Source organism: Coregonus clupeaformis, chromosome 8 (assembly GCF_020615455.1).
Source record: "Coregonus clupeaformis isolate EN_2021a chromosome 8, ASM2061545v1, whole genome shotgun sequence".
In the NCBI taxonomy this organism is placed as follows: domain Eukaryota; kingdom Metazoa; phylum Chordata; class Actinopteri; order Salmoniformes; family Salmonidae; genus Coregonus; species Coregonus clupeaformis.
The window spans coordinates 17,926,437-17,954,004 of NC_059199.1; the positions used below are offsets into that span (position 1 = coordinate 17,926,437).

General features: G+C 43.3%; 1 protein-coding gene across 1 annotated transcript in view; it reads right to left on the reverse strand.

The window, feature by feature from the left end:
• Positions 1-27,034, reverse strand: part of LOC121571230 (6-phosphofructo-2-kinase/fructose-2,6-bisphosphatase) — a 45,567-nt gene extending 18,533 nt beyond the window's left edge. The window contains exons 1-8 of the mRNA XM_041882566.1: positions 26,824-27,034; positions 26,207-26,332; positions 16,367-16,463; positions 16,101-16,167; positions 13,426-13,500; positions 2,398-2,454; positions 2,157-2,278; positions 1,627-1,834 (exon numbers count right to left, since the gene is read on the reverse strand). Coding sequence (XP_041738500.1) covers positions 1,627-1,834; positions 2,157-2,278; positions 2,398-2,454; positions 13,426-13,500; positions 16,101-16,167; positions 16,367-16,463; positions 26,207-26,332; positions 26,824-26,914 — 843 coding nt within the window. The 5' untranslated portion in view covers positions 26,915-27,034. The remainder of the gene's footprint in view (positions 1-1,626; positions 1,835-2,156; positions 2,279-2,397; positions 2,455-13,425; positions 13,501-16,100; positions 16,168-16,366; positions 16,464-26,206; positions 26,333-26,823) is intronic.
• Between the last annotated feature and the right edge of the window lie 534 nt (positions 27,035-27,568).

Here is a 27,568-nt window from a genome sequence, read left to right on the forward strand (position 1 = left end):
TTGGTGATGTGAATATATTTAGTATAGTTTTATCTAAAAAGGAAGACTTTTTAAATGATTGAAAATTCTTATTTTTATGAAATTCACTGGAGGAGGATGGTCCTCCCCTTCCTCCTCTGAGGAGCCTCCACTGCTGGTTACGCATGTACACTCCTAAAACACTGGAAAACTACACACACACACACACACACACGTATGCATACACACACACACCTTTAGATCTCTGATACACTGGTTACGCATGTACCCTCCTAGAGCAGGGTTTCCCAACCCTCTCCTCGGGCCCAGACGTTTCACATTTTTGTTTTAACCCTAAACTTGCACACCTGATTCAATTAGTCAACTAATCATCAAGCCTTTGACTAATTGAATCAGGTGTGCCAGTTTAGGGTTAAAACAAAAATGTGAAATGGCTGGGGGAGCCCAAGGAGAGGGTTGGGAAACCCTGTCCTAGAGCACTAACAAAATACACACACCTTTAGACCTTTGATACACTGGCTACGCATGTACCCTCCTAGAGCACTGGCAAACTAAACAAAATATATTTGTCTTTATTATTTTCCCCTAACCCTATCATCTCTCCCCTAATTGGAGTAAACTAATGGACAACAACACTTAGGCTTCTACTTCCAATTATACATACTATATACATATGACGGACACAGAATATTTTACAATAGTTATATTTTGTTAGATTTTGGTCCCATCCTTCAGCTCCACTCAACTCCTCCCATCTATCTCTGAACACCATCCAGTTTTGATTTCTATTTGCCGTATATTTTTCAACTGTGCTGTGAAGTTTCACAAAAGTTATGAACCTTTCTATTCTCATAGATTCTACTGATTGTAAATAAAAGATAACATGTTTTGCTAAGAGTATTATTATATTATTGATCGATTGACTATGACTTTTTAAAATCACCCAACAGTGCTCTTTGCAGAGTTAGCTCCAGGTAAATGTTGCAATTCTTCAGCCATTCCTGACCCTGCGACCAAAAACAAGCTACATATGGACAGTACCAAAACAAATGATTCTGTCTCTTCGTAGCAAAATCTGCAGAGCTGGGATGGTGGTATCCCCCATATATATATACATATATAACATTCTATTGGTTGCAAGAATTTTGTATAATAATTTAAATTGAAAAACTCTAAGTTTTGAATCCAGTGTTGTTTTGTGTATCAGTTCATAAAACATGTGCCATGGAATCGGTACATCGAAAAGGTCTTCCAAACTATTCTGCAATCTGTATGGCACAGCTGTCCATTCTTTGGTCCTTAAATAAAACTGGTATACTTTTTTTATTTATCACAATTTTCTTTAGCTAATTTTGATCTTTAATGCAGGGCTGACAGACAAGGTCCTTACTTGTATCCTACCTTGTTTCCTCCTAGGGACAGACCAGTCTCCGGCCTTATTTCCTCCTGGGGACAGACCCCAGACTCCTACCTTGTTTACTCCTGGGGACAGACCCCAGTCTCTTACCTTGTTTCCTCCTTGGGACAGACCAGAGTCTCCGGCCTTATTTCCTCCTCGGGACAGACCCCAGACTCCTACCTTGTTTACTCCTGGGGACAGACCAGTCTCCTACCTTGGTTCCTCCTGGGGAGAGACCAGTCTCCTACCTTGTTACCGCGTGGGCCCAGGCCAGAGTCTCCTCCGATGCGTCCCACCAAGTTAAGTTCACTCTCTCCGTGGCGGGTCAGGTAGATGGAACGTGGTGCTACATGGATGTTCATCAGGTAATAAACAATACGACTCTGGATGTGGTCCTGCACACGGTTCACTAGATACCTGCTGCCCACATTAAATATCTTTATATATGACAGACTCCTAGAAGAGGGGAGAGAGGATGCGAGTGGGGGGGGAGAGAGAAGGGAGAGGGAGGGGAGGAGGGAGATAAAGAGATGGGGGAGGGAGGGAGGGGAGCGGGGAGGGAGGGGGGCAGAGAGAGAGGTGTTAGATTCCTTCACACGATCCACTAGATACCGGCTGCCTACGTTGAAGATCTTTATATATGACAAACTCCTAGAGGGGAGGAGAGGAGAGAAAGAGGAGGGGGAGAGAGGTGTCAGAGTCCTGCACATGGTTCACTAGATACCCGTTGTGTGTGTTTGGGTGTGTGTGTGTGTGTGTGTGTATGCGTGTGTGTTACCTGTCCTTCTCATCGTTCAGGGATATGTATGTAACTTTGTAACACTCAATCCTCTTGAGGAAGTCAGCGACCGCCTCCTCTTTATCACAACCCACGTAGTCTGGACTACTCAGCTTCACTTGCTGTGTACGCACACACACACACACACACACACACACACACACACACACGAGAGATCAGGACACACACACACACACACTCACAGTCGAGATCAGTACACTTAATAGAAACAGAAACATACTTTGATGTTCTCAGCGATGATCTCTGGGTCGTCACACAGTGACTCTATGAAGAAGACCTGTGGAAGGACGAGTGGAGAGAGGGATGAGGAGGAGAAAAATGGGATTGGAGAGATGGACAATGACACACATTTACACACAGCTAAAGCTATTGATTTACACACAGCTACAGCTATGAAACTGGATGTTAAAGAGCAGATTGATTCTCTACTAGACACTAATAAAAGACCCTTCAAATCTGGCCCTGTTCCCTCTCTGAATCGTGGCATTGAACGCTTTAGCAAGATTCTTACTCTTCACAGCTGGCTACGTGATTATTGCAGCTTTTGTTCACAATTTCGATACCTTTTGGAAACAAATCACGTTTTATAAGGAGGATGGGATCCACCCAAATAATTTGGGTTCCTGGATCCTTTCACAGCATTATAAGGCAGCCCTGAAAAAGTGACTGTCAGCGCCAAGATATGCTAAGGTAATCAGTAGCTACAGTCGTGGTTAAAAGTTTTGAGAATTACACAAATACTAGTTTTCACAAAGTCTACTGCCTCAGTTTTGATGATGGCAATTTGCATATACTCCAGAATGTCATGAAGAGTGATCAGATGAATTGCAAAGTCCCTCTTTGCCATGAAAATGAACTTAACCCTGCAAAAATATTTCCACTGCATTTAAGCCCTGCGACAAAAGGACCAGCTGCCATCATGTCAGTGATTCTCTCGTTAACACAGGTGAGAGTGTTGACGAGGACAAGGCTGGAGATCACTCTGTCATGCTGATTGAGTTAGAATAACACACTGGAAGCTATAAAAGGAGGGTGGTGCTTGAAATCATTGTTCTTCCTCTGTTAACCATGGTTACCTGCAAGGAAACACGTACTGTCATCATTGCTTTGCACAAAAAGGGCGTCACAGGCAAGGATATTGCTGCTAGTAAGATTGCACCTAAATCAACCATTTATCGGATCATCAAGAACTTCAAGAAGAGAGGTTCAATTGTTGTGAAGAAGGCATCAGGGCGCCCAAGAAAGTCCAGCAAGCACCAGAACCGTCTCCTAAAGTTGATTCAGCTGCAGGATCGGGTCACCACCAGTGCAGAGCTTGCTCAGGAATGGCAGCAGGCAGGTGTGAGTGCATCTGCACGCACAGTGAGGCGAATACTTTTGGAGGATGGCCTGGTGTCAAGAAGGGCAGCACAGAAGCCACTTCTCTCTCCAGGAAAAACATCAGGGACAGACTGATATTCTGCAAAAGGTACAGGGATTGGACTGCTGAGGACTGTGGTAAAGTCATTTTCTCTGATGAATCCCCTTTCTGATTGTTTGGGGCATCCGGAAAACACCTTGTCCAGAGAAGACAAGGTGAGCGCTACCATCAGTCCTGTGTCATGCCAACAGTAAAGCATCCTGAGACCATTCATATGTGGGGTTGCTTCTCAGCCAAGGGAGTGGGCTAACTCACAATTTTGCCTAAGAACACAGCCATGAATAAAGAATGGTACCAACACATCCTCCGAGAGCAACTTCTCCAAACCATCCAAGAACAGTTTGGTGATGACCAATGCCTTTTCCAGCATGATGGAGCACCTTGCCATAAGGCAAAAGTGATAACTAAGTGGCTCAGAGAACAAAACATCGACATTTTGGGTCCATGGCCAGGAAACTCTCCAGACCTTAATCCCATTGAGAACTTGTGGTCGATCCTCAAGAGGCGGAAGGACAAACAAAAACCCACAAATTCTGACAAACTCCAAGCATTGATTATGCAAGAATGGGCTGCCATCAGTCAGGATGTGGCCCAGAAGCTAATTGACAGCATGCCAGGGCGGATTGCAGAGGTCTTGAAAAAGAAGAGTCAACAGTGCAAATATTGACTCTTTGCATAAACTTAATGTAATAAATGCCTTTGACAATTATGGAATGCTTGTAATTATACTTCAGTATACCATAGTAACATCTGACAAAAATATCTCATAACACTGAAGCAGCGAACTTTGTGAAGACCAATACTTGTGTCATTCTCAGAACTTTTGACCACGACTGTACAATAGGGAGACCACTGTTATTAGCCCCTTCAATACTATCAAAGGGCTTGTATCTAGCTATTGTACTGCATGTGCTCATAAACATAGAGGTGTTGTACAGTGCATTCGAAAAGTATTCAGACCCCTTTACTTTTTCCACATTTTGTTACGTTACAGCCTTATTCTAAAATGGATTAAATTGTTTTTTTCCCTCATCAACCTACAAAGCAAAAACAGGTTTCTATAACTTTTTGCTAATTTCTTTAAAATAAAAACCTGAAATTTACATATGTATTTCGACCCTTTACTCAGTACTTTGTTGAAGCACCTTTGGCAGCGATTACAGCCTTGAGTCTTCTTGGGTATGATGCTACAAACTTGGCACACCTGTATTTGGGGAGTTTCTCCCATTGTTCTCTGCAGATCCTCTCAAGCTCTGTCAGGTTGGATGGGGAGCGTTGCTGCACAACTGTTTTCAGGTCTCTCCAGAGATGTTTGATCAGGTTCAAGTCCGGGCTCTGGCTGGGCCACTCAAGGACATTCAGAGAATTGTCCGAAAACCACTCCTGTGTTGTCTTGGCTGTGTGCTTAGGGTCGTTGTCCTGTTGGAAGGTGAACCTTCGCCCCAGTCTGAGGTCCTGAGTGCTCTGGAGCAGGTTTTCCTAATGGATCTCTCTGTACTTTGCTCCATTCATCTTTGCCTCAATCCTGACTAGTCTCCCAGTCCCTGCCACTGAAAAACATCCCCACAGCATGATGCTGCCACCACCATTCTTCACCGTAGGGATGGTGCCAGGTTTCCTCCAGACGTGACGCTTGGAATTCAGTTCAATCTTGGTTTCATCAGACCAGAGAATCTTGTTTCTCATGGTCTGAGAGTCTTTAGGTGCTGTTACGAACTCCGTGGCTTTACACGTCTAGGGTGGATGGACATGAGACCCGTAACATAATTCATGCAAATTATAAGCGTGACATGGAACAGTGAGAAATAAAACTACACGACAACCCTAAACTACCGTCAAACATAAAAGGTTTATTGTTGAACACACGGTAAAGGTTTGGGAAAAAGGGCTGAGCAAGACCCAAGAAATGAAACAATAGTGTAAAACACCCCTAAACTGATCTTGCCTGCCTCAAGAACCGCTAAGCTACTGCTAATCATACAAAAATACAGTGGGTGGTCCGCTCAGGTCTAACTAGTGTTTTTAGACAGTTTTCTTCCTACGGGTAATGTACGTCCAAGGGCAACTTGCTTAAACTCCCCTTTTCCCAGAAACACACAGAGTTACCAAACAGAGTAACCAGCAAATGAGTGAGTACACAAAACACCACAGTATTCATACTCACATACGAAAAGTATTCTAACAAAGTTACCAAACAGAGTAACCAGCAACTTAGTGAGTAAACAAAACACAGGACACCACAGTCTCCATACTCACATACGGAAATAGTCTCTGACAAAAAACACAACTGACCGGCTTTTAAACAATGGGATGTGTGATGGAAAAACCAGCTACAGGTGGTGCAATGCAGAGGAATGTTCACTGATTGGTCCACCTTAGCAATCAGCAGACACCTCAACGACCACCAATCAGGAACATACAGGATTAGGGCAGAAGGAGCTGTGATTAGGGCAGAAGGAGAGGAAAAACACAAAAAGACAGAGGATACCTGTATCCGTAACACTCCCACCCTTAAAAGAGCAAACCACAATGGTTTGCGACACACGTACCATCACAACACCCCAAATTCAAAAATCATCCTGACGGGATAACAAAAAAACCTAGATCATTAAACACGAGACAAAGCATCTGCCAACACATTATCCAACCCCTTTTTGTGGCGGATCTCCAAATTATAATTTTGCACGACAAGTGCCCAACGCATAAGGCGTTGGTTCTGGTTGTACATCCGGTGGAGAAAAACTAAGGGGTTATGGTCAGTATACACTATCACTGGTAATGCACTGGAACCAACATAAACTTCAAAGTACTGCAGAGCTAACAACAAAGCTAGAGCTTCTTGTTCAATGGTGGAATAGTTTGTCTGACATTTGTTAAATTTCCGTGAAAAATAACAGACAGGATGGTCCACTCCACTCTGGTCCTGCTGCAGTAGAACAGCACCAGCACCTCTGGCACTTGCATCTACCTCCAGTTTAAACGGTCGTTCAAAATCTGGCGCAGCAAGAACAGGAGTACTACATAAGAGTGCTTTAGCAGTGTTGAAAGCAGTACGACAATCTTCAGACCATACAAATTTTCTCGCCGGACTGAGCAAATCCGTTAATGGAGCAACTACCGCAGATAAATTTTTACAGAAACTACGGTAGTAGCCAACCATCCCTAAAAAGCGGCGTAGCTCTCTTCTGGTGGTAGGTGCGGGAAATGCATTTATAGCTGAGACCTTGGCATCTAGAGGGCGCACCTGACCATGGCCGACCTGTTTACCAAGATAAGTAACAGTGGCCTTCCCAAACTCGCACTTTGCTAAGTTCAGGGTTAGAGAAGCGGCTGCTAGATGTTCACACACTACCCTTAGAGTGTTAACATGATCAGACCACTCAGTTGAATAAATTACCAGATCATCAAGGTAAGCACTACAATTAGGAACTCCAGCCAATACTGTGTTAACCAGGCGTTGGAAAGTGGCTGGTGCGTTCCGCATCCCAAATGCCATGACAGCATATTGTAGGAAGTGATCTGGGGTCACAAAGGCAGAGATGTCGGAGGCACGTGAGGTTAACGGCACCTGCCAGTAACCTTTAGAAGATCTAGTTTGGTTACATAAGTAGCAGCACCAACAGTATCAATACAGTCATCCAGTCTGGGTAACGGGAACGAGTCGGGCACTGTGACAGCATTGACCTTCCGATAGTCCGTACATAATCTGGATGTCCCATCAGGTTTAGGAACCAGCATGCACGGAGAACTCCAAGGACTTGAACTTGGCATAGCCAGGTTATTCTCCAGCAAATAACCGACCTCATCCCTCATTATCTTTCTTTTAGAGACGTTGACACGATAAGCATGTTGCTTGATAGGTGCAGCGTTTCCAACATTAATGTCATGTTCTAACACATTTGTGCATGTAGGAACATCATTAAAAAGACATGGAAAGCTGTGTAACGGTCTCACAATATCATCTGACTGTCTGTCCGTTAAATGAATCAGGCTTGACGGGAGAGACAGCAGCATCTCTGAATTGGGCAATCTAGCACACTGCTGCTGAGTATTGCGCAACTCCAAACCATCTCCGTCCACATCATTAACATGACCTCCCACTACAGCCGTAGCAGCCATAGAGACAGCCGTCTCGGCCAGTTTCTCTGGACTGTCTATCTGAGTGACGGGTCTGGTGTGGTATGTCTTCAACATGTTAACGTGGCACACACGAGATTGGCGTTTTCTATCAGGAGTCTGTATCACGTAGTCAGTTTCACTTAGTTTCTTTTCAATGACATAAAGACAAGAGAAACGTGCTGACAATGACGCTCCTGGCACAGGCAACAATACAAGAACTTGGTCACCTGGCTGCAGTGAACGAGAAACAGCCTGTGTGTCATAGTGTCGTTTCATCCGTTTCTGTGAGGAAGACAGCGCTTCCTTTGCTAGAGCACAGGCACCATGTAGGCGCTCACGAAAGCGACTAACGTAGTCCAAAACATTTTCTTTCACACACAACTCTTGTGATAAAAACTGATCCTTAAGGACTTTCATAGGTCCTCTCATGGTGTGTCCAAACACCAGTTCAGCTGGGCTGAACCCTAAGGATTCCTGTACTGTCTCACGGACAGCAAACAAAACTAGAGGAACTCCCTCATCCCAATCCTTCTCAGATTCCAAGCAATATTTACCGTGCATAGACTTCAGTGTCTGATGCCAACGTTGAAGCACACCCTGAGACTCTGGGTGATATGCGCTTGACACACGGTGTGTAACTGACAAGGATTTTAACTCTCTACGGGAGTTAATCTTGTTAGAAGAGTTAAAAAATTAACAGGTGCCGTAACAGGTGCCTTTTGGCAAACTGCAAGCGGGCTTCCAGCTTGTCCTTCTGGAAGGTTCTCCCATCTCCACAGAGGAACTCTAGAGCTCTGTCAGAGTGACCATCAGGTTCTTGGTCACTTCCCTGACCAAGGCCCTTCTCCCCCGATTGCTCAGTTTGGCCAAGCGGCTAGCTCTAGGAAGAGTCTTGGTCGTTCCAAACTTCTTCTATTTAACAACGATGGAGGCCACTGTGTTCTTGGGGACCTTCAATACTGCAGAAATGTTTTGTACCCTTCCCCAGATCTGTGCCTCAACACAATCCTGTCTCGGAGCTCTACGATTAATTCCTTCGACCTCATGGCTTGGTTTTTGCTCTGACATGCACTGTCAGCTGTGGGACTTTATATAGACAGGTGTGTGCCTTTCCAAATCATGTCCAATCAATTGAATTTACCACAGGTGGACTGCAATCAAGTTGTAGAAACATCTCAAGGATGATCAATGGAAACAGGATGCAGCTGAGCTCAATTTCGAGTCTCATAGCAAAGGAGCTGAATACTTATGTAAATAAGTAATCTGTTTTTTATTTTTAATACATTTGCAAAAATCTAAAAATAAACTGTTTGTGCTTTGTCATTATGGGGTATTGTGCGTAGATTGTTGAGGAAAATGTTTTATTTAATCCATTTTAGAATAAGGCTGTAACGTAACAAAATGTGGAAAAAGTCAAGGGGTCTGAATACTTTCCGAAGGCATTTTATATAGCAATCCTGTGCCCATTTACTTGAAGTCTTCTTTTAGCTCTGAACCCCCAAATCCAATTTGTAATGATTTTTTTTATTTTTTATTTTTTATTTAACCTTTATTTAACCAGGTAAACCAGTTGAGAACAAGTTCTCATTTACAACTGCGACCTGGCCAAGATAAAGCAAAGCTGTGCGATAAAAACAACAACACAGAGTTACATATGGGGTAAAACAAAACAAAGTCAAAAATACAACAGAAATACATATATATATACAGTGTGTGCAAATGTAGCAAGTTATGGAGGTAAGGCAATAAATAGGCTATAGTGCAAAATAATTACAATTTGTATTAACACTGGAATGATAGATGTGCAAGAGATGATGTGCAAATAGAGATACTGGGGTACAAATGAGCAAAATAAATAACAATATATGGATGAGGTAGTTGGGCGGGCTAATTTCAGATGGGCTGTGTACAGGTGCAGTGATCGGTAAGGTGCTCTGACAACTGATGCTTAAAGTTAGTGAGGGAGATAAGTGTCTCCAGCTTCAGAGATTTTTGCAATTTGTTCCAGTCATTGGCAGCAGAGAACTGGAAGGAATTGCGGCCAAAGGAGGTGTTGGCTTTGGGGATGACCAGTGAGATATACCTGCTGGAGCGCAGACTACGGGTGGGTGTTGCTATGGTGACCAATGAGCTAAGATAAGGTGGGGATTTGCCTAGCAGTGATTTATAGATGGCCTGGAGCCAGTGGGTTTGGCGACGAATATGTAGTGAGGACCAGCCAACAAGAGCGTACAGGTCACAGTGGTGGGTATTATATGGGGCTTTGGAGACAAAACGGATGGCACTGTGATAGACTACATCCAATTTGCTGAGTAGAGTGTTGGAGGCTATTTTGTAAATTACATCGCCGAAGTCAAGGATCGGTAGGATAGTCAGTTTTACGAGGGCATGTTTGGCAGCATGAGTGAAGGAGGCTTTGTTGCGAAATAGGAAACCGATTCTAGATTTAACTTTGGATTGGAGATTCTTAATGTGAGTCTGGAAGGAGAGTTTACAGTCTTACCAGACACCTAGATATTTGTAGTTGTCCACATACTCTAGGTCAGACCCGTCGAGAGTAGTGATTCTAGTCGGGTGGGCGGGTACAAGCAGCGTTCGGTTGAAGAGCATGCATTTAGTTTTACTAGTGTTTAAGAGCAGTTGGAGGCTACTGAAGGAGTGTTGTATGGCATTGAAGCTTGTTTGGAGGTTTGTTAACACAGTGTCCAATGAAGGGCCAGATGTATACAAAATGGTGTCGTCTGCGTAGAGGTGGATCTGAGAGTCACCAGCAGCAAGAGCGACGTCATTGATATACACAGAGAAAAGAGTCGGCCCAAGAATTGGCTTGTATTGATAAACCAATGGAATACAAAGACCATTAGGTTTGAAAATTATGCACTTAAACATACGTAGCCTATTGTCTAAAATGGATCACATTAAGATCTGGGCCTTTCTCGCAAATCCAGACATATTTTTCTAGTCAGAAACATGGGTGACTGAGAAAATAATGGATTCTGAGATTGCTATAGATGGTTACAGAGTATTCAGGGCATATAGGAATTGAAAAGAGTGCAGTGTAGCCATTTATGTAAAATATCACCTTTCTGTTTTAATGTTGAAGTCTGTCACCATCCCAAAGCAATTAGAATTTTTGGCCTTAAGTTTCCAATTAGGAATTAACTACAATAACAATCATGGGAGTTTACAGTCCACCCTCTGCTAAGAAATGTGTGCTAATAGAACTCACTGACTTAATAGCCTCCTTTTCAGCCTCTGAAGTGTTAATCGTTGGGGACTTTAAACATTTGGAGGATTTTTGTGTTAACTTAAATCTGACCCAGTTAATTAATAAGCCCATGCGTCCAAATCTGAAGGACCCTACACAATCAACCTTGATCAAACTTATATTTACAAATACCCCAGAAAAATATGTTGTAAGTGGGGTGTTTTCCTTAGATATACTGTAAGTGACCATTGTCCTATTGTATGTATCAGGGGTGTGTGAATACCTAGATCCAAACCCTGTCTTATCAGAAAGAGGGATTTTAAACATTTAAATGAACAGGCTTTTTTACATGATCTTCAATTGACTATCTCATCTATTCATGATCCAGAGCTGGCTCTAAAACCCTTCTTAAATGTCTTCAATGTTATTGTCAATAAGCATATTCCCTTAAAAACCATGAGAGTTAAAAGTAGGTCTAACCCTTGGTGTACACCGGAGCTAGCCAAAGTTATACACAATAGAGATGCTGTCTGGGCCAAAGCTAGATTTACAGACGAACTAAACCCAGATTGGCAATCATTTAGGAGATTGAGCAATCTATGTGTAAAACTAGTTAGAAAAGCAAAATCTGATAATTTATTTTATTACCTATCTGAATGTGCAGGGAATCCGGCCAAGTTCTGGAAACGTGTTACATCTCTGAAGAGGGTCTTCTCTTCCCCATCAAATTCATCTATTCTTTGGCACCATTACTGATAAAATTAATATAATTAATGCATTTAATCACCATTTTATTTCTGCAGGCTATATTTTTGACTCAGTTTCTAAGCCAACTCACTATAAGTGTGGTCTGGATATTAATGGAGATAATTTGCTGATTGATACTGAACATTTTGTTCTGGGGTTTTCATTCAGGCAATTCCATGTTAAGGAAGTCCTTGATGCCTTGCTGGCATTAGACATTAAGAAATCTAAAAGGGCAGTTAAAGTGTGCAGCGACCCTCATTGCTGCCTCAGTAACTCACATTTTAAATTTGACATTGTCTTCAGGAATTATTCCCAAAGTATGGAAATATGCGTATGTGTTGCCACTCCATAAGAGTGGTGATAGTAGTGATCTTGACAATTACCGACTGATTTCTAGGCTTCCTTGTCTAGCTAAGATTCTTGAGTCATTGGAAAATATGCAGCTTAGTTCTTTCTTTTTTTTTACTGAGAAATGTATTTTAAATGTAAACCAATCAGTGTTTAGACCAGGGCATAGCCACCACATTAGTTGTGAATGACCTTATCAATGCTTTGGATGCTAAAATGAGCTGTGCTTCTTTTTACGATTTACATAAATGCGAATGGTCAATCTGTTAAAAATGGTGATCTTCATTTGTATGCGGATGACACTATTATGTATGCAATTGCTCCGACTGCTGATTTAGCTGTGTCAAGGTTACGGTCTGATTTTGCAGCTGTTCAGGAAGCCCTTACGAATTTACAGCTTGTACTTAATACAGGCAAAACTAAATACATGCTGTTTTCAAAGTCTCGTAAAAGTATCTCAGTTGGGTTACATCTTCACTCCTTGAATGCAAGGCCCTGCATACAATACCTTAGTATTTGGATAGACAATGATCTATCGTTTAAGAAACATACAAATGATCTTGTTAAGAAGCTTACATGTAAAGTGGGTTTCTTATATAGAAATAAAGCTTGTTCTTCTCTGGCTAGCAGGAAGCGAATTGTAGAATCAACTTTTCTACCTGTTCTTGACTATGGTGATACCATCTACTGAAGTGCAACTGACTACTCTAAAATCCCTTGATTCTGTTTATCATAGCGCCCTTTGTTTTATTACATCTGAGAGTTTTAATACTATCCGATGCATCACTGCATCCTGCATCCTTCACCAAAAAGTTGGCTGGACCTCTTTAAAGACACGTAGATCACTTTATTACCCTCTTTTTGTTTATAAAGCCTTAATCCACAAGCTTCCAACATACTTAACATCTTTGTTGAAATGTAGAATTTCAGGTTATAATACAAGGTCACGGACTTGGTTAATGAAGATGACTCCCTTGGTAACCACAGAGTTCGGGAGATCTGCTTTTTCATATCAGGCACCTCATGTGCGGAATAGTCTCCAGTTGGCACTTCGTTTAGATGATTTGGGGTCCCTGGGTCAATTTAGGAAATCGGTTGAGGATTTTTATAGAGGTGAATGTGTTTGTTTTATTTGATTATAATGGCTAATGTGTATATTGTATGTATATTGTGTAATATTGTGTAATTTTGTGTATTTTGTATATAATTGTGTGTGCTGATGTGACTGTTGTTCCCAGGGCACGTTTGTGAAAGAGACCTAGGTCTCAATGTGTCTCCCTGGTTAAATAAAAGTTTAAAAAATAAATAAATAATACACAGCTACACAAACACAGCTACACACACAGCTACACAGACAGCTACGCATAAACAGCTAAACACACACACAGCTACACACTCCATCTGACCTTGTATCCGTTCTCCTTGGCGAAGCTGAGAATGACTTCTCTACGTTCTATAGTGGTGTTGGTGGCATCAAACACCTGAGGGCATGTACATCATACTGCTTCATACTAGTTAATCGAAGTTCAAACGGGTTCAAATTGATCACAGGTGTCAAACTCATTCCATTATGGGCCAAATGTCTGAGGGTTTTCAGTTCTCCCTTGCACTTGATTAATCAATTAAGGTCACTGATTAGCGGCCTGGTTGTCAAGGTCTTAATTGTACAAAAATTGAAAGGAAATAACAAAAACCAGCAGACACTCAGCCCGCCATGGAATGAATTTGGCACCCCTGATATACACCATATATATAATGTAGGTTCATATACAGTGGCTTGCGAAAGTATTTACCCCCTTGGCATTTTTCCTATTTTGTTGCCTTACAACCTGGAATTAAAATAGAGTTTTTGGGGGTTTGTATCATTTGATTTACACAACATGCATACAGTGGGGAAAAAAGTATTTAGTCAGCCACCAATTGTGCAAGTTCTCGAGTGGACAGAGGAGCCTCTTAAAGAAGAAGTTACAGGTCTGTGAGAGCCAGAAATCTTGCTTGTTTGTAGGTGACCAAATAATTATTTTCCACCATAATTTGCAAATAAATTCATTAAAATTCCTACAATGTGATTTTCTGGATTTTTTTTCCTCATTTTGTCTGTCATAGTTGACGTGTACCTATGATGAAAATTACAGGCCTCTCTCATCTTTTTAAGTGGGAGAACTTGCACAATTGGTGGCTGACTAAATAATTTTTCCCCCACTGTACGTATTATTTGATTTATACAACATGCCTACCTCTTTGAAGATGCAAAATATTTTTTGGGGTGAAACAAACAAGAAAGAAGACAAAAAAACAGAAAACTTGAGCGTGCATAACTATTCATGATCTGTCACATGATCTCAGTGTACATACACCTGTTCTGAAATGCCCCAGAGTCTGCAACACCACTAAGCAAGGGACACCAACAAGCAAGCGGCACCATGAAGACCAAGGAGCTCTCCAAACAGGTTGTGGAGAAGTACAGATCAGGGTTGGGTTATAAAAAAAATATCAGAAACTTTGAACATCCCATAGAGCACCATTAAATCCATTATAGAAAATGGAAAGAATATGGCACCACAACAAACCTGCCAAGAGAGGGCCGCCCACCAACACTCACAGACCAGGCAAGGAGGGCATTAATCAGAAAGGCAACAAAGAGACCAAAGATAACCCTGAAGGAGCTGCAAAGCTCCATAGCGGAGATTGGAGTATCTGTCCATAGGACCACTTTAAGCTCCACAGAGCTGGGCTTTACGGAAGAGTGGCCAGAAAAATGCCATTGCTTAAAAAAATAAGCAAACACGTTTGGTGTTCGCCAAAAGGCATGTGGGAGACTCCCCAAACGTATGGAAGAAGGTACTCTGGTCAGATGAGACTAAAATTGAGCTTTTTGGCCATCAAGAAAAACGCTATGTCTGGCGCAAACCTAACACCTCTCATCACCCCGAGAACACCATCCCCACAGTGAAGCATGGTGGTGGCAGCATCATGCTGTGGGGATGTTTTTCATCGGCAGGGACTGGGAAACTGATCAGAATTGAAGGAATGATGGATGGCGCTAAATACATGGAAATTCTTGAGGGAAACCTGTTTCAGTTTTCCAGAGATTTGAGACTGGGATGGAGGTTCACCTTCCAGCAGGACAAGGACCCTAAGTATCCTGCTAATGCAACACTTGAGTGGTTTAAGGGGAAACATTTAAATGTCTTGGAATGGCCTAGTCAAAGCCCAGACCTCAATCCAATTGAGAATCTGTGGTATGACATAATGATTGCTGTACACCAGCGGAACCCATCCAACTTGAAGGAGCTGGAGCAGTTTTGCCTTGAAGAATGGGCAAAAATCCCAGTGGCTAGATGTGCCAAGCTTATAGAGACATACCCCAAGAGACTTGTAGCTGTAATTGCTGCAAAAGGTGTCTCTACAAAGTATTGCCTTTGTGGTGGTGAATAGTTATGCATGCTCAAGTGTACTGTTTTTTTGTCTTATTTCTTGTTTGTTTCACAATACAAAATATTTTGCATCTTGAAAATGGTAGGCATGTTGTGTAAATCAAATGATACAAACCCCCCAAAAATCATTTTTAATTACAGGTTGTAAGGCAACAAAATAGGAAAAATGGCAAGGGGGGTGAATACTTTTGCAAGCCACTGTATACAGCGGGGTCCGGAATTATTGACACCCTTGATAAAGATTAGCAAAAATTACCGTATAAAATCAAATAATTTTGGTCTAAGATCTCTCCCAACATGTTCTCCATTCTCATAAAACATTTTAGAAAAAGGCTCAGTGCCGTTATCCTCACAAGATCAGGTATTAAAAGGTATTGAAAACAGGGGTGGCAATAATTTTGACCCCTTCCCAGAAAAAATATATTACTTGTTAAACCATATCTCTGTCTCTGAGCAATTGTATTAGCGTAGAACAATATAGTTTCCTACATTTTTGGTGTATACAATATAGCTCAGTATTTTAATAATACATTTTACACAGTCATTTTTACTCATCCTTATCAAGGGTGTCAATAATTTTGGACCACATTGTAGGTTCATAAAGATTCCATATTGCTTCTAATGATTCCATGGGGGTTACTCACTGCCACCTGTCCTTGTTCCTGCATGAAGTAGGCACACACATCCTTCAGAGCCGCAATGGCACATGCCCTACACACACGCACGCACGCACACAGACACAAACACACACAGTGCGCTTGCATCATACTCTTAGGACAGACTAATTCATATTCTAATAGGCTGTCTGGTCGGTTCATACTCATAACAGGCTGTCATATTAGTTTATACTCTGATAACAGGCTTGTGATTGGTTCATACTCTACTAACAGGCTTTGTGATTGGTTCATACTTGCGTATCTTCATGGCCTCTTGGTTGTCAGGTCTGAAGAACTCATAGCTCTTATAGGACTGGGTCGCATCCCGCCGGTACTGACCTACATTAAACACTGGAGAGGACAGGACCACACACACACACACAGTGTGGTCTGTACAGAGTGGTCTGTGGACTATTTGTAATGAAGCAATGAAACAGTTGTGGTATATTGTATTGTGTTGTGGTGTGGTACCTGTAGTTGGAACACCTATCCAGTTGAAATATGTGGTTAAGATTGTGTGTTATATTGTGTTTGGTTGTCTTGTGTTGTCTGGTTAACATCTTGTGGTACCTTTAGTTGGATATCTGGTGAACATTTTGTGTTGTGTAATTTTTTTAACCCTTATTTTACCAGGTAGCTTGACTGAGAACACATTCTCATTTTCAGCAACAACCTGGATAATACTTACGGGGGACAAATGAGCCAGTTGGAAGCTGCGGATTATGTGGCTATTAGGGCTGATTGGGAATTTAGCCAGGACAGTGTGGTTAACACCCCTACGATAAGTGCCATGGGATCTTTAGTGACCATAGAAAGTCAGGACACCCGTTTAAAATCCCATCTGAAAGACGGTACCCTACACAGGGTAATGTCCCCAATCACTGCCCTGGGCATTGGGATAAAACATTTTAGACCAGAGGAAAGAGTGCCTCCTACTGGCCCTCCAAAAACAACTTCCAGCAGCATCTGGTCTCCCATCCAGGGACCGACCAGGAACAACCCTGCAAGACAGCAGTGGGATGCAGGGTGGTGTGCTGCTAGTACGCTGCTGTTGTGGTGTGTTGTGATGTGTTGTGGTACCTTTAGTTGGAACTCCTATCCAGTTGAGATATCTGGTTAACATATTGTGTTGTATTGTGTTGTGGTGTGTTGTGTTGTGGTGTGTTGTATTGTCATGTGCTGTGTTATGTTGTGTTGTGGTCTTGTCTTGTCTTGTGTCGTATTGTGTTGTGTTGTATTGTGTGGTATTGGGATTTTGTGTTGCGTGGTATTGTGTTGTCTTGTCTTGTTTTGTCTTGTGTTGTGGTTTGTTGTGTGGTGTTGTGTTGAATTGTGTTGTTGGAAGTCCTATATAGTTGAGTTATCTGGTTAAATGATTGTGTTGTGTTGTCTTGTGTGGTATTGTGTTGCTGTGTGTTGTGTCTCGTGTGGTCTTGTGTTGTGTTTTGTTGTCTTGCCTTGTATTGTGTTGTGTGGTAGGTGTGGTCTTGTCTTGTGTTGTTTTGTTTTGTGTTGTAGTTTGTTGTGTTGTATTGAGATGTGGTGTGGTACCTTTAGTTTATTGTAGCCATTTTCTGCAGCCTGTCAACTATGCCTCTGTCTATCCCTGTTCTCTCCTCTCCGCACAGGCTATACAAACGCCTCACACCGCGTGGCTGCTGCCTCTCTAACCTGGTGGTCCCTGCACGCACCACCCACGTGGAGTTCCAGGTCTCAGGCAGCCTCTGGAACCAACAAGGCAGAGTTCATCTCAGCCTATGCTACCCTCCAGGCCCTCGACTTCTTGGCGCTGATGGAAACATGGATTACCACTGAAAACATTGCTACTCCTACTGCTCTCTCCTCGTCTGACCATGTGTTCTCGCATACCCCGAGAGCATCTGGTCAGCGGGGTGGTGGCACAGGAATCCTCATCTCTCCCAAGTGGACATTCTCTATTTTTCCCCTGACCCATCTGTCTATCTCCTCATTTGAATTCCATGCTGTCACAGTCACTAGCCAATTTAAGCTTAATATCCTTGTCATTTATCGCCCTCCAGGTTCCCTTGGAGAGTTCATCAATGAGCTTGACGCCTTGATAAGTTCCTTTCCTGAGGATGGCTCACCCCTCACAGTTCTGGGGGACTTCAACCTCCCTACGTCTACCTTTGACTCATTTCTCTCTGCCTCCTTCTTTCCACTCCTCTCCTCTTTTGACCTCACCCTCTCACCGTCCCCCCTACTCACAAGGCAGACAATACGCTTGACCTCATCTATACTAGATGCTGTTCTTCTACTAATCTCACTGCAACTCCCCTCCAAGTCTCCGACCACTACTTTGTATCCTTTTCTCTCTCGCTCTCCTCCAACACTACTCACTCTGCCCCTACTCAGATGGTAATGCGCCGTCGCAACCTTCGCTCTCTCTCTCCCGCTACTCTCTCCTCTTCCATCCTATCATCTCTTCCCTCTGCTCAAACCTTCTCCCCCCAATCTCCTGATGTTGCCTCCTCAACCCTCCTCTCCTCCCTTTCTGCATCCTTTGACTCTCTATGTCCCTTATCCTCCCGGCCGGCTCGGTCCTCCCCTCCAGCTCCGTGGCTTGATGACTCATTGCGAGCTCACAGAACAGGGCTCTGGGCAGCCGAGCGGAAATGGAGGAAAACTAGACTCCCTGCGGACCTGGCATCTTTTCACTCCCTCCTCTCTACATTTTCTTCATCTGTTTCTGCTGCTAAGGCCACTTTCTACCACTCTAAATTCCAAGCATCTGCCTCTAACCCTAGGAAGCTCTTTGCCACCTTCTCCTCCCTGCTGAATCCTCCTCCCCCTCCCCCCTCCTCCCTCTCTGTGGATGACTTCGTCAACCATTTTGAAAAGAAGGTTGACAACATCCGATTCTCGTTTGTTAAGTCAAATGACACTGCTGGTCCTGCTCACACTGCCCTACCCTATGCTTTGACTTCTTTCTCCCCTCTCTCTCCAGATAAAATCTTGCGACTTGTGACGGCCGGCCGCCCAACAACCTGCCCGCTTGACCCTATCCCCTCCTCTCTTCTCCAGACCATCTCCGGTGACCTTCTCCCTTACCTCACCTCGCTGATCAACTCATCCTTGACCACTGGCTATGTCCCTTCCGTCTTCAAGAGAGCGAGAGTTGCACCCCTTCTCAAAAAACCAACACTCGATCCCTCTGATGTCAACAACTACAGACCAGTATCCCTTCTTTCTTTTCTCTCCAAAACTATTGAGCGTGCCGTCTTTAGCCAACTCTCTTGCTATCTCTCTCAGAATGACCTTCTTGATCCAAACCAGTCAGGTTTCAAGACTGGTCATTCAACTGAGACTGCTCTTCTCTGTGTCACGGAGGCTCTCCGCACTGCTAAAGCTAACTCTCTCTCCTCTGCTCTTGTCCTTCTAGACCTGTCTGCTGCCTTTGATACTGTGAACCATCAGATCCTCCTCTCCCCCCTCTCCGAGCTGGGCATCTCCGGCGCGGCTCACTCTTGGATTGCGTCCTACCTGACCGGTCGCTCCTACCAAGTGGCGTGGCGAGAAGCTGTCTCCGCATCACGTGCTGTCACCATTGGTTGCCCCCAGGGCTCAGTTCTAGGCCCTCTCCTATTCTCGCTATACACCAAGTCACTTGGCTCTGTCATATCCTCACATGGCCTCTCCTATCATTGCTACGCAGACGACACACAACTAATCTTCTCCTTTCCCCCTTCTGATAACCAGGTGGCGAATCGCATCTCTTCATGTCTGGCAGACATATCAGTATGGATGACGGATCACCACCTCAAGCTGAACCTTGGCAAGACGGAGCTGCTCTTCCTCTCGCCATCACGGTTAACAACTCTGTTGTGTCCTCCTCCCAGAGTGCGAGAGCCTTGGCGTGACCCTGGACAACACCCTGTCGTTCTCCGCTAACATCAAGGCGGTGACCCGATCCTGTAGGTTCATGCTCTACAACATTCGGAGAGTACGACCCTGCCTTACACAGGAAGCGGCACAGGTCCTAATCCAGGCACTTGTCATCTCCCGTCTGGATTACTGCAACTCGCTGTTGGCTGGGCTCCCTGCCTGTGCCATTAAACCCCTACAACTCATCCAGAATGCCGCAGCCCGTCTGGTGTTCATCCTTCCCAAGTTCTCTCACGTCACCCCGCTCCTCTGCACACTCCACTGGCTTCCAGTTGAAGCTCGCATCTGCTACAAGACCATGGTGCTTTCCTACGGAGCTGTGAGGGGAACGACACCTCCGTACCTTCAGGCTCTGATCAGTCCCTACACCCAAACGAGGGCATTGCGTTCATCCACCTCTGGCCTGCTGGCTCTCTACCTCTGCGGAAGCACAGCTCCCGTACACCCCCGTCAAAACTGTTCGCTGCTCTGGCACCCCAATGGTGGAACAAGCTCCCTCACGACGCGAGGACAGCGGAGTCACTCACCACCTTCCGGAGACATTTGAAACCCCACCTCTTTAAGGAATACCTGGGATAGGATAAAGTAATCCTTCTACCCCCCCCTTACCCCACCCCACCAAAAAAAAAACATTGTAGTGGTTATCCCACTGGCTATAAGGTGAATGCACCAATTTGTAAGTCGCTCTGGATAAGAGCGTCTGCTAAATGACGTAAATGTAAAAATGTTTAGTTGGAACTCCTATCCTGTTGAGATATCTGGATAAGATCTTGTGTTGTATTGTGCTGTGTTGTGTTGTGTTGTGTTGTATTGTGGTGTGTTGTGTTGTGTTGTCCTGTGCTGTGCTGTGCTGTGTTGTGGTCATGACTTGTGTTGACTTGTGTTGTATTGTGTTGTGTGGTATTGTGTTGTTGTGTTGTCTTGTGTTGTCTAGTGTTGTGTGATATTGTGTTGTGTGGTATTGTGTTGTGTGGTCTTCTGTTGTGTTGTCCTGTGTTGTTTTGTCTTGTGTGGTATTGTGTTGTTGTGTTGTCTTCTGGTGTTGTGTTGTTTTGTGTTGTGGTGTGTTATGTTGTCTTGTGTTGTATTGTGGTGTGTTGTGGTACCTTTAGTTGGAACTCCTATCCAGTTGAGGTATCTAGTTAATGTGTTGTGTTTTGTTTTGTTGTGTTGTGTTGGGTAGTGTGGTATTATGTGGTATTGTGTTGTGTTGTGTTAAATTGTGTTGTGTTGTGGTACCTTTAGTTGGAACTCTTATCCAATTGAGGTATCTGGTTGACTTCTTGTGTTGTGTTGTTTTGTGTTGTGTTGTCCTGTTCTGTGCTGTGCTGTGTTGTTGTGGTGTGTTGTGGTGTGTGGTCTTGTCTTGTATTGTGTTGTGTTTTGTGGTATTGTGTAGTTTTGTTGTGTTCAGTTGTGTTGTCTTGTGTTGTTGTGTGTGGTCATGTCTTGTGTTATATTGTTTTGGGTTGTGTTTCGTTGTGTTGTCTAGTGTTGTGTTGTGATGTGTTGTCTTGTCTGCTGTTGTGCTGTGGTGTGTTGTGGTGTCTTGTATTCTATTGTCTTGTGTTGTGTTGTGGTACCTTTAGTTGGAACTCCTATCCAGTAGAGATATCTGGTTAACATCTTGTTTTGTATTGTGTTGTATTTTGGTGTTTTGTGTTGTGGTGTGTTGTATTGTCCTGTGCTGTGTTGTGTTGTCTTGTGTTGTGGTGTGTGGTCTTGTCTTGTGTTGTATTGTGTTGTGTGGTATTGTGGTATTGTGTTAAATTGAGTGGTATTGTGTTGTTGTGTTGTGTTATTGTGTTGAATTGTGTTGTTTGTCTTGTGTTGTGTTTTGTTGTATTGTGTTGTTGGAACTCCTATATAGTTGAGGTATCTGGTTAAATGATTGTTTTCTGTTGTCTTCTGTTTTGTTTTGTTGTGTTGTCTTGTGTTGTCTTGTGTTGTATTGTGTTGTGTGGTATTGTGTTGTGGTGTATTGTGTTTTGTGTGGTATTGTGTTGTGGTGTGGTGTGTTGTCTTGTCTTGTGGTGTGTTGTGTTGTGTTGTGGTACCTTTAGTATGAACTCCTCTCCAGTTGAGGTATCTGGTTATCGTCTTGTGTTTTTTTTTTTTGTGTTGTGTTGGGTAGTGTGGTATTACAGTGGGGGAAAAAACTATTTAGTCAGCCACCAATTGTGCAAGTTCTCCCACTTAAAAAGATGAGATAGGCCTGTAATTTTCATCATAGGTACAGTGGGGAGAACAAGTATTTGATACACTGACGATTTTGCAGGTTTTCCTACTTACAAAGCATGTAGAGGTCTGTAATTTTTATCATAGGTACACTTCAACTGTGAGAGACGGAATCTAAAACAAAAATCCAGAAAATCACATTGTATGATTTTTAAGTAATTAATTTGCATTTTATTGCATGACATAAGTATTTGATCACCTACCAACCAGTAAGAATTCCGGCTCTCACAGACCTGTTCGTTTTTCTTTAAGAAGCCCTCCTGTTCTCCACTCATTACCTGTATTAACTGCACCTGTTTGAACTCGTTACCTGAATAAAAGACACCTGTCCACACACACAATCAAACAGACTCCAATCTCTCCACAATGGCCAAGACCAGAGAGCTGTGTAAGGACATCAGGGATAAAATTGTAGACCTGCACAAGGCTGGGCTGGGCTACAGGACAATAGGCAAGCAGCTTGGTGAGAAGGCAACAACTGTTGGCGCAATTATTAGAAAATGGAAGAAGTTCAAGATGACGGTCAATCACCCTCGGTCTGGGGCTCCATGCAAGATCTCACCTCGTGGGGCATCAATGATCATGAGGAAGGTGAGGGATCAGCCCAGAACTACACGGCAGGACCTGGTCAATGACCTGAAGAGAGCTGGGACCATAGTCTCAAAGAAAACCATTAGTAACACATTACACCGTCATGGATTAAAATCCTGCAGCGCACGCAAGGTCCCCCTGCTCAAGTCAGCGCATGTCCAGGCCCGTCTGAAGTTTGCCAATTACCATCTGGATGATCCAGAGGAGGAATGGGAGAAGGTCATGTGGTCTGATGAGACAAAAATAGAGCTTTTTGGTCTAAACTCCATTCGCCGTGTTTGGAGGAAGAAGAAGGATGAGTACAACCCCAAGAACACCATCACAACCGAGACGCATGGAGGTGGAAACATCATTCTTTGGGGATGCTATTCTGCAAAGGGGACAGGATGACTGCACCATATTGAGGGGAGGATGGATGGGGCCATGTATCGCAAGATCTTGGCCAACAACCTCCTTCCCTCAGTAAGAGCATTGAAGATGTGTCGTGGCTGGGTCTTCCAGCATGACAACGACCCGAAACACACAGCCAGGGCAACTAAGGAGTGGCTCCGTAAGAAGCATCTCAAGGTCCTGGAGTGGCCTAGACAGTCTCCAGACCTGAACCCAATAGAAAATCTTTGGAGGGAGCTGAAAGTCCGTATTGCCCAGCGACAGCCCCGAAACCTGAAGAATCTGTAGAAGGTCTGTATGGAGGAGTGGGCCAAAATCCCTGCTGCAGTGTGTGCAAACCTGGTCAAGACCTACAGGAAACGTATGATCTCTGTAATTGCAAACAAAGGTTTCTGTACCAAATATTCAGTTCTGCTTTTCTGATGTATCAAATATTTATGTCATGCAATAAAATGCAAATGAATTACTTAAAAATCATACAATGTGATTTTCTGGATTTCCGTCTCTCACAGTTGAAGTGTACCTATGATAAAAATAACAGACCTCTACATGCTTTGTAAGTAGGAAAACCTGCAAAATCGGCAGTGTATCAAAAACGTGTTCTCCCCACTGTTCATGTCAACTATGACAGACAAATTGAGATTTTTTTTCTCCAGAAAATCACATTGTAGGATTTTTTATGAATTTATTTGCAAATTATGGTGGAAAATAAGTATTTGGTCACCTACAAACAAGCAAGATTTCTGGCTCTCACAGACCTGTAGCTTCTTCTTTAAGAGGCTCCTCTGTCCTCCACTCGTTACCTGTATTAATGGCACCTGTTTGAACTTGTTATCAGTATAAAATACACCTGTCCACAACCTCAAACAGTCACACTCCAAACTCCACTATGGCAAAAACCAAAGAGCTGTCAAAGGACACCAAAAACAAAATTGTAGACCTGCACCAGGCTGGGAAGACTGAATCTGCAATAGGTAAGCAGCTTGGTTTGAAGAAATCAACTGTGGGAGCAATTATTAGGAAATGGAAGACATACAAGACCACTGATAATCTCCCTCGATCTGGGGCTCCACGCAGGATCTCACCCCGTGGGGTCAAAATGATCACAAGAACGGTGAGCAAAAATCCCAGAACCACACGGGGGGACCTAGTGAATGACCTGCAGAGAGCTGGGACCAAAGTAACAAAGCCTACCATTAGTAACACACTACGCCGCCAGGGACTCAAATCCTGCAGTGCAAGACGTGTCCCCCTGCTTAAGCCAGTACATGTCCAGGCCCATCTGAAGTTTGCTAGAGTGCATTTGGATGATCCAGAAGAGGATTGGGAGAATGTCATATGGTCAGATGAAACCAAAATAGAACTTTTTGGTAAAAACTCAACTCGTCGTGTTTGGAGTACAAGGAATGCTGAGTTACATCCAAAGAACACCATACCTACTGTGAAGCATGGAGGTGGAAACATCATGCTTTGGGGCTGTTTTTCTGCAAAGGGACCAGGACGACTGATCCGTGTAAAGGAAAGAATGAATGGGGCCATGTATCGTGACATTTTGAGTGAAAACCTCCTTCCATCAGCAAGGGCATTGAAGATGAAACGTGGCTGGGTCTTTCAGCATGACAATGATCCCAAACACACCGCCCGGGCAACGAAGGAGTGACTTCGTAAGAAGCATTTCACGTCTGTGTTGCCCAGCGACAGCCCCAAAACATCACTGCTCTAGAGGAGATCTGCATGGAGGAATGGGCCAAAATACCAGCAACAGTGTTTGAAAACCTTGTGAAGACTTACAGAAAACGTTTGACCTGTGTCATTGCCAACAAAGGGTATATAACAAAGTATTGAGAAACTTTTGTTATTGACCAAATAATTATTTTTCACCATAATTTGCAAATACATTCATAAAAAATCCTACAATGTGATTTTCTGGATTTTTTTTCTCATTTTGTCTGTCATAGTTGATGTGTACCTATGATGAAAATGACAGGCCTCTCTCATCTTTTTAAGTGGGAGAACTTGCACAATTGGTGGCTGACTAAATACTTTTTTCCCCACTGTATGTGGTACTGGGTTATGTTGTGTTAAAATAAGTTGTGTTGTGGTACCTTTAGTTGGAACTCCTATCCAATTGAGGTATCTGGTTAACGTCTTGTGTTGTGTTGTTTTGTGTTGTTTTGTCTTGTGTTGTGTTGAGTTGTGTTGTGCTTCCTTTAGTTGGAACACCAATCCAGTTGAGGTATTTGGTTAACTTCCCATTGTGTTGTATGGTATTGTGTTGTTGTGTGTTGTGTTGTCTTGTGTTGCCACGTGTTGTGTTGTCTTGTGTTGTGTACTTTTAGTTGGAACTCCTATCCAGTTGTTGTATCTTTTAAACATGTTGTGTTTTGTTGTGTTGTGTTGGGTTGTGTGGTATTGTGTGGTATTAGGTTATGTTGTGGTACCTTTCAGTTGGAACTCCTATCCAGTTGAGGTATCTGGTTAACTTATTGTGTTGTGTTATGTGGTATTTTGGTGTGTTGTATGGTATTGTGTTGTGTTGGGTTGTGGTACCTTTAGTTGGAACTCCTATCCCGTTGAGGTATCTTGTTAACGTGTTGTGTTGTGTTTTGTTGTATTATGTTGTGTTGCGTTGTGTGGTATTGTTTTGTGATGTGTTTAATTGTGTTGTGTTGTGTTGTGGTACCTTTAGTTGGAACGCCTATCCCGTTTAGGTATTTGGTTAACGGGTTGTGTTGTGTTTTGTTGTATTGGGTTGTGTTGGGTTGTGAGGTATTGTGTGGTAATGGGTTGTGATGTGTTTAATTATGGTGTGTTGTGTTGTGGCACCTTTTGTTGGAACTCCTATCCAGTTGAGGTATCTGGTTAACTTCTGTGTTGGGTTGTGTTGTGTGTGGTATTGCGTGGTTTTGTGTGGTATTGTGTTGTGTGTGGTATTGTGTTGTGTTGTGTGGTATTGTGTTGTGTTGTGGTACCTTTAGTGGGAACTCCTATCCAGTTGAGGTATCTGGTTAACTTCTTGGAGATGTAGGTCTTCCCTCTAGCAGGCAGCCCCACCATCACAATCACAGTAGGAGAGTTAGTGAACTGGGGGACGGATGCTGAAACACACACACACACACACACACACACACACACACACACACACACACACACACACACACACACACACACACACACACACACACACACACACACACACACACACACACACACATACAATATGGATTTAACACTGACATGACACACACATACACATGTATTGGAGTTATAAAAAGATCACAGAACACACACACATCAGTTTTAGACAAATGGATAGACCATTTAGCACACACACGCACACATACACGGCCTTGGTCTTAGGGGTGAACGGCCCTCAGGTCTCTCTCAGTGAGGTACACAGTGTTCCATAATGCAAGTCCTAACCTGACCCCAACACATACACACACACACGCACACCATTTCAAACAATACCAAAGTTCCGCAGGTTACGTTCACCAACCTGTACACTACAGGTAATGAACCACACAGGTGTGTGTCTGGTGTTTCTGTGTGTATATTTGTGTGTGTGTGTGTGTGTGTGTGTACTTACATCCTCTACGTTGGTACAGCTTGCTACTCATGGAGGGAATCCAAATCTTCTCTAAAGGTTTCTGAGTTAGCTTGGTCTGCCTCTGAGACATGGTTTACAAAACACAGTGTCCGTGTGTAAGAGAGAGAGAGAGAGACGGGGAGAGACAGAGATAGTGAGAGACGGAGAGAGAGACAGAGAGAGTAGCCTGGAGAGAGACAAGGTGTGAGAGAGAGAGTTTGTGAAACTGTCTGTGTGGGTCACCTCATGATGGGAGCGGCCTAAGTCTGTCTGTGTGTGTGTGGTATTGGTACATGCTCCTCCTCCAAGTGTGTTACAGGGTGTGAGGTTATAGAGATATAGGGGCTACTTCCTGAGTGGGAGGAGCTACAGTACCAGGGCCTTATAGAACTGAAGGAATAGAACAGATATTCGCCAAACACTCTGAGCTACCCCACCAAGACCACTTCAACAGATATTCACCAAATGTTGCCTTGGTTTGTGGGAATGTCAGCTCTACTCATGATGCTAATTGTCTGATTCTCTAATTCTCTGATTCTCTAATTCTCTGATTCTTTAATTACGCAATTAAAGAATCAGAGAATTAGAGAATCAGACAATTGCACAAAACGATGTGACATCTAGATTGTCCACATTTTCACCATCATTGTAGCCCTAGTTATCTTGTTGCTTTGACAAAGTCATATCTGAAGATCATTATTTCATTAGTGATGTATTTATGTCTCTCCCTCATTTTAAGGTCAAC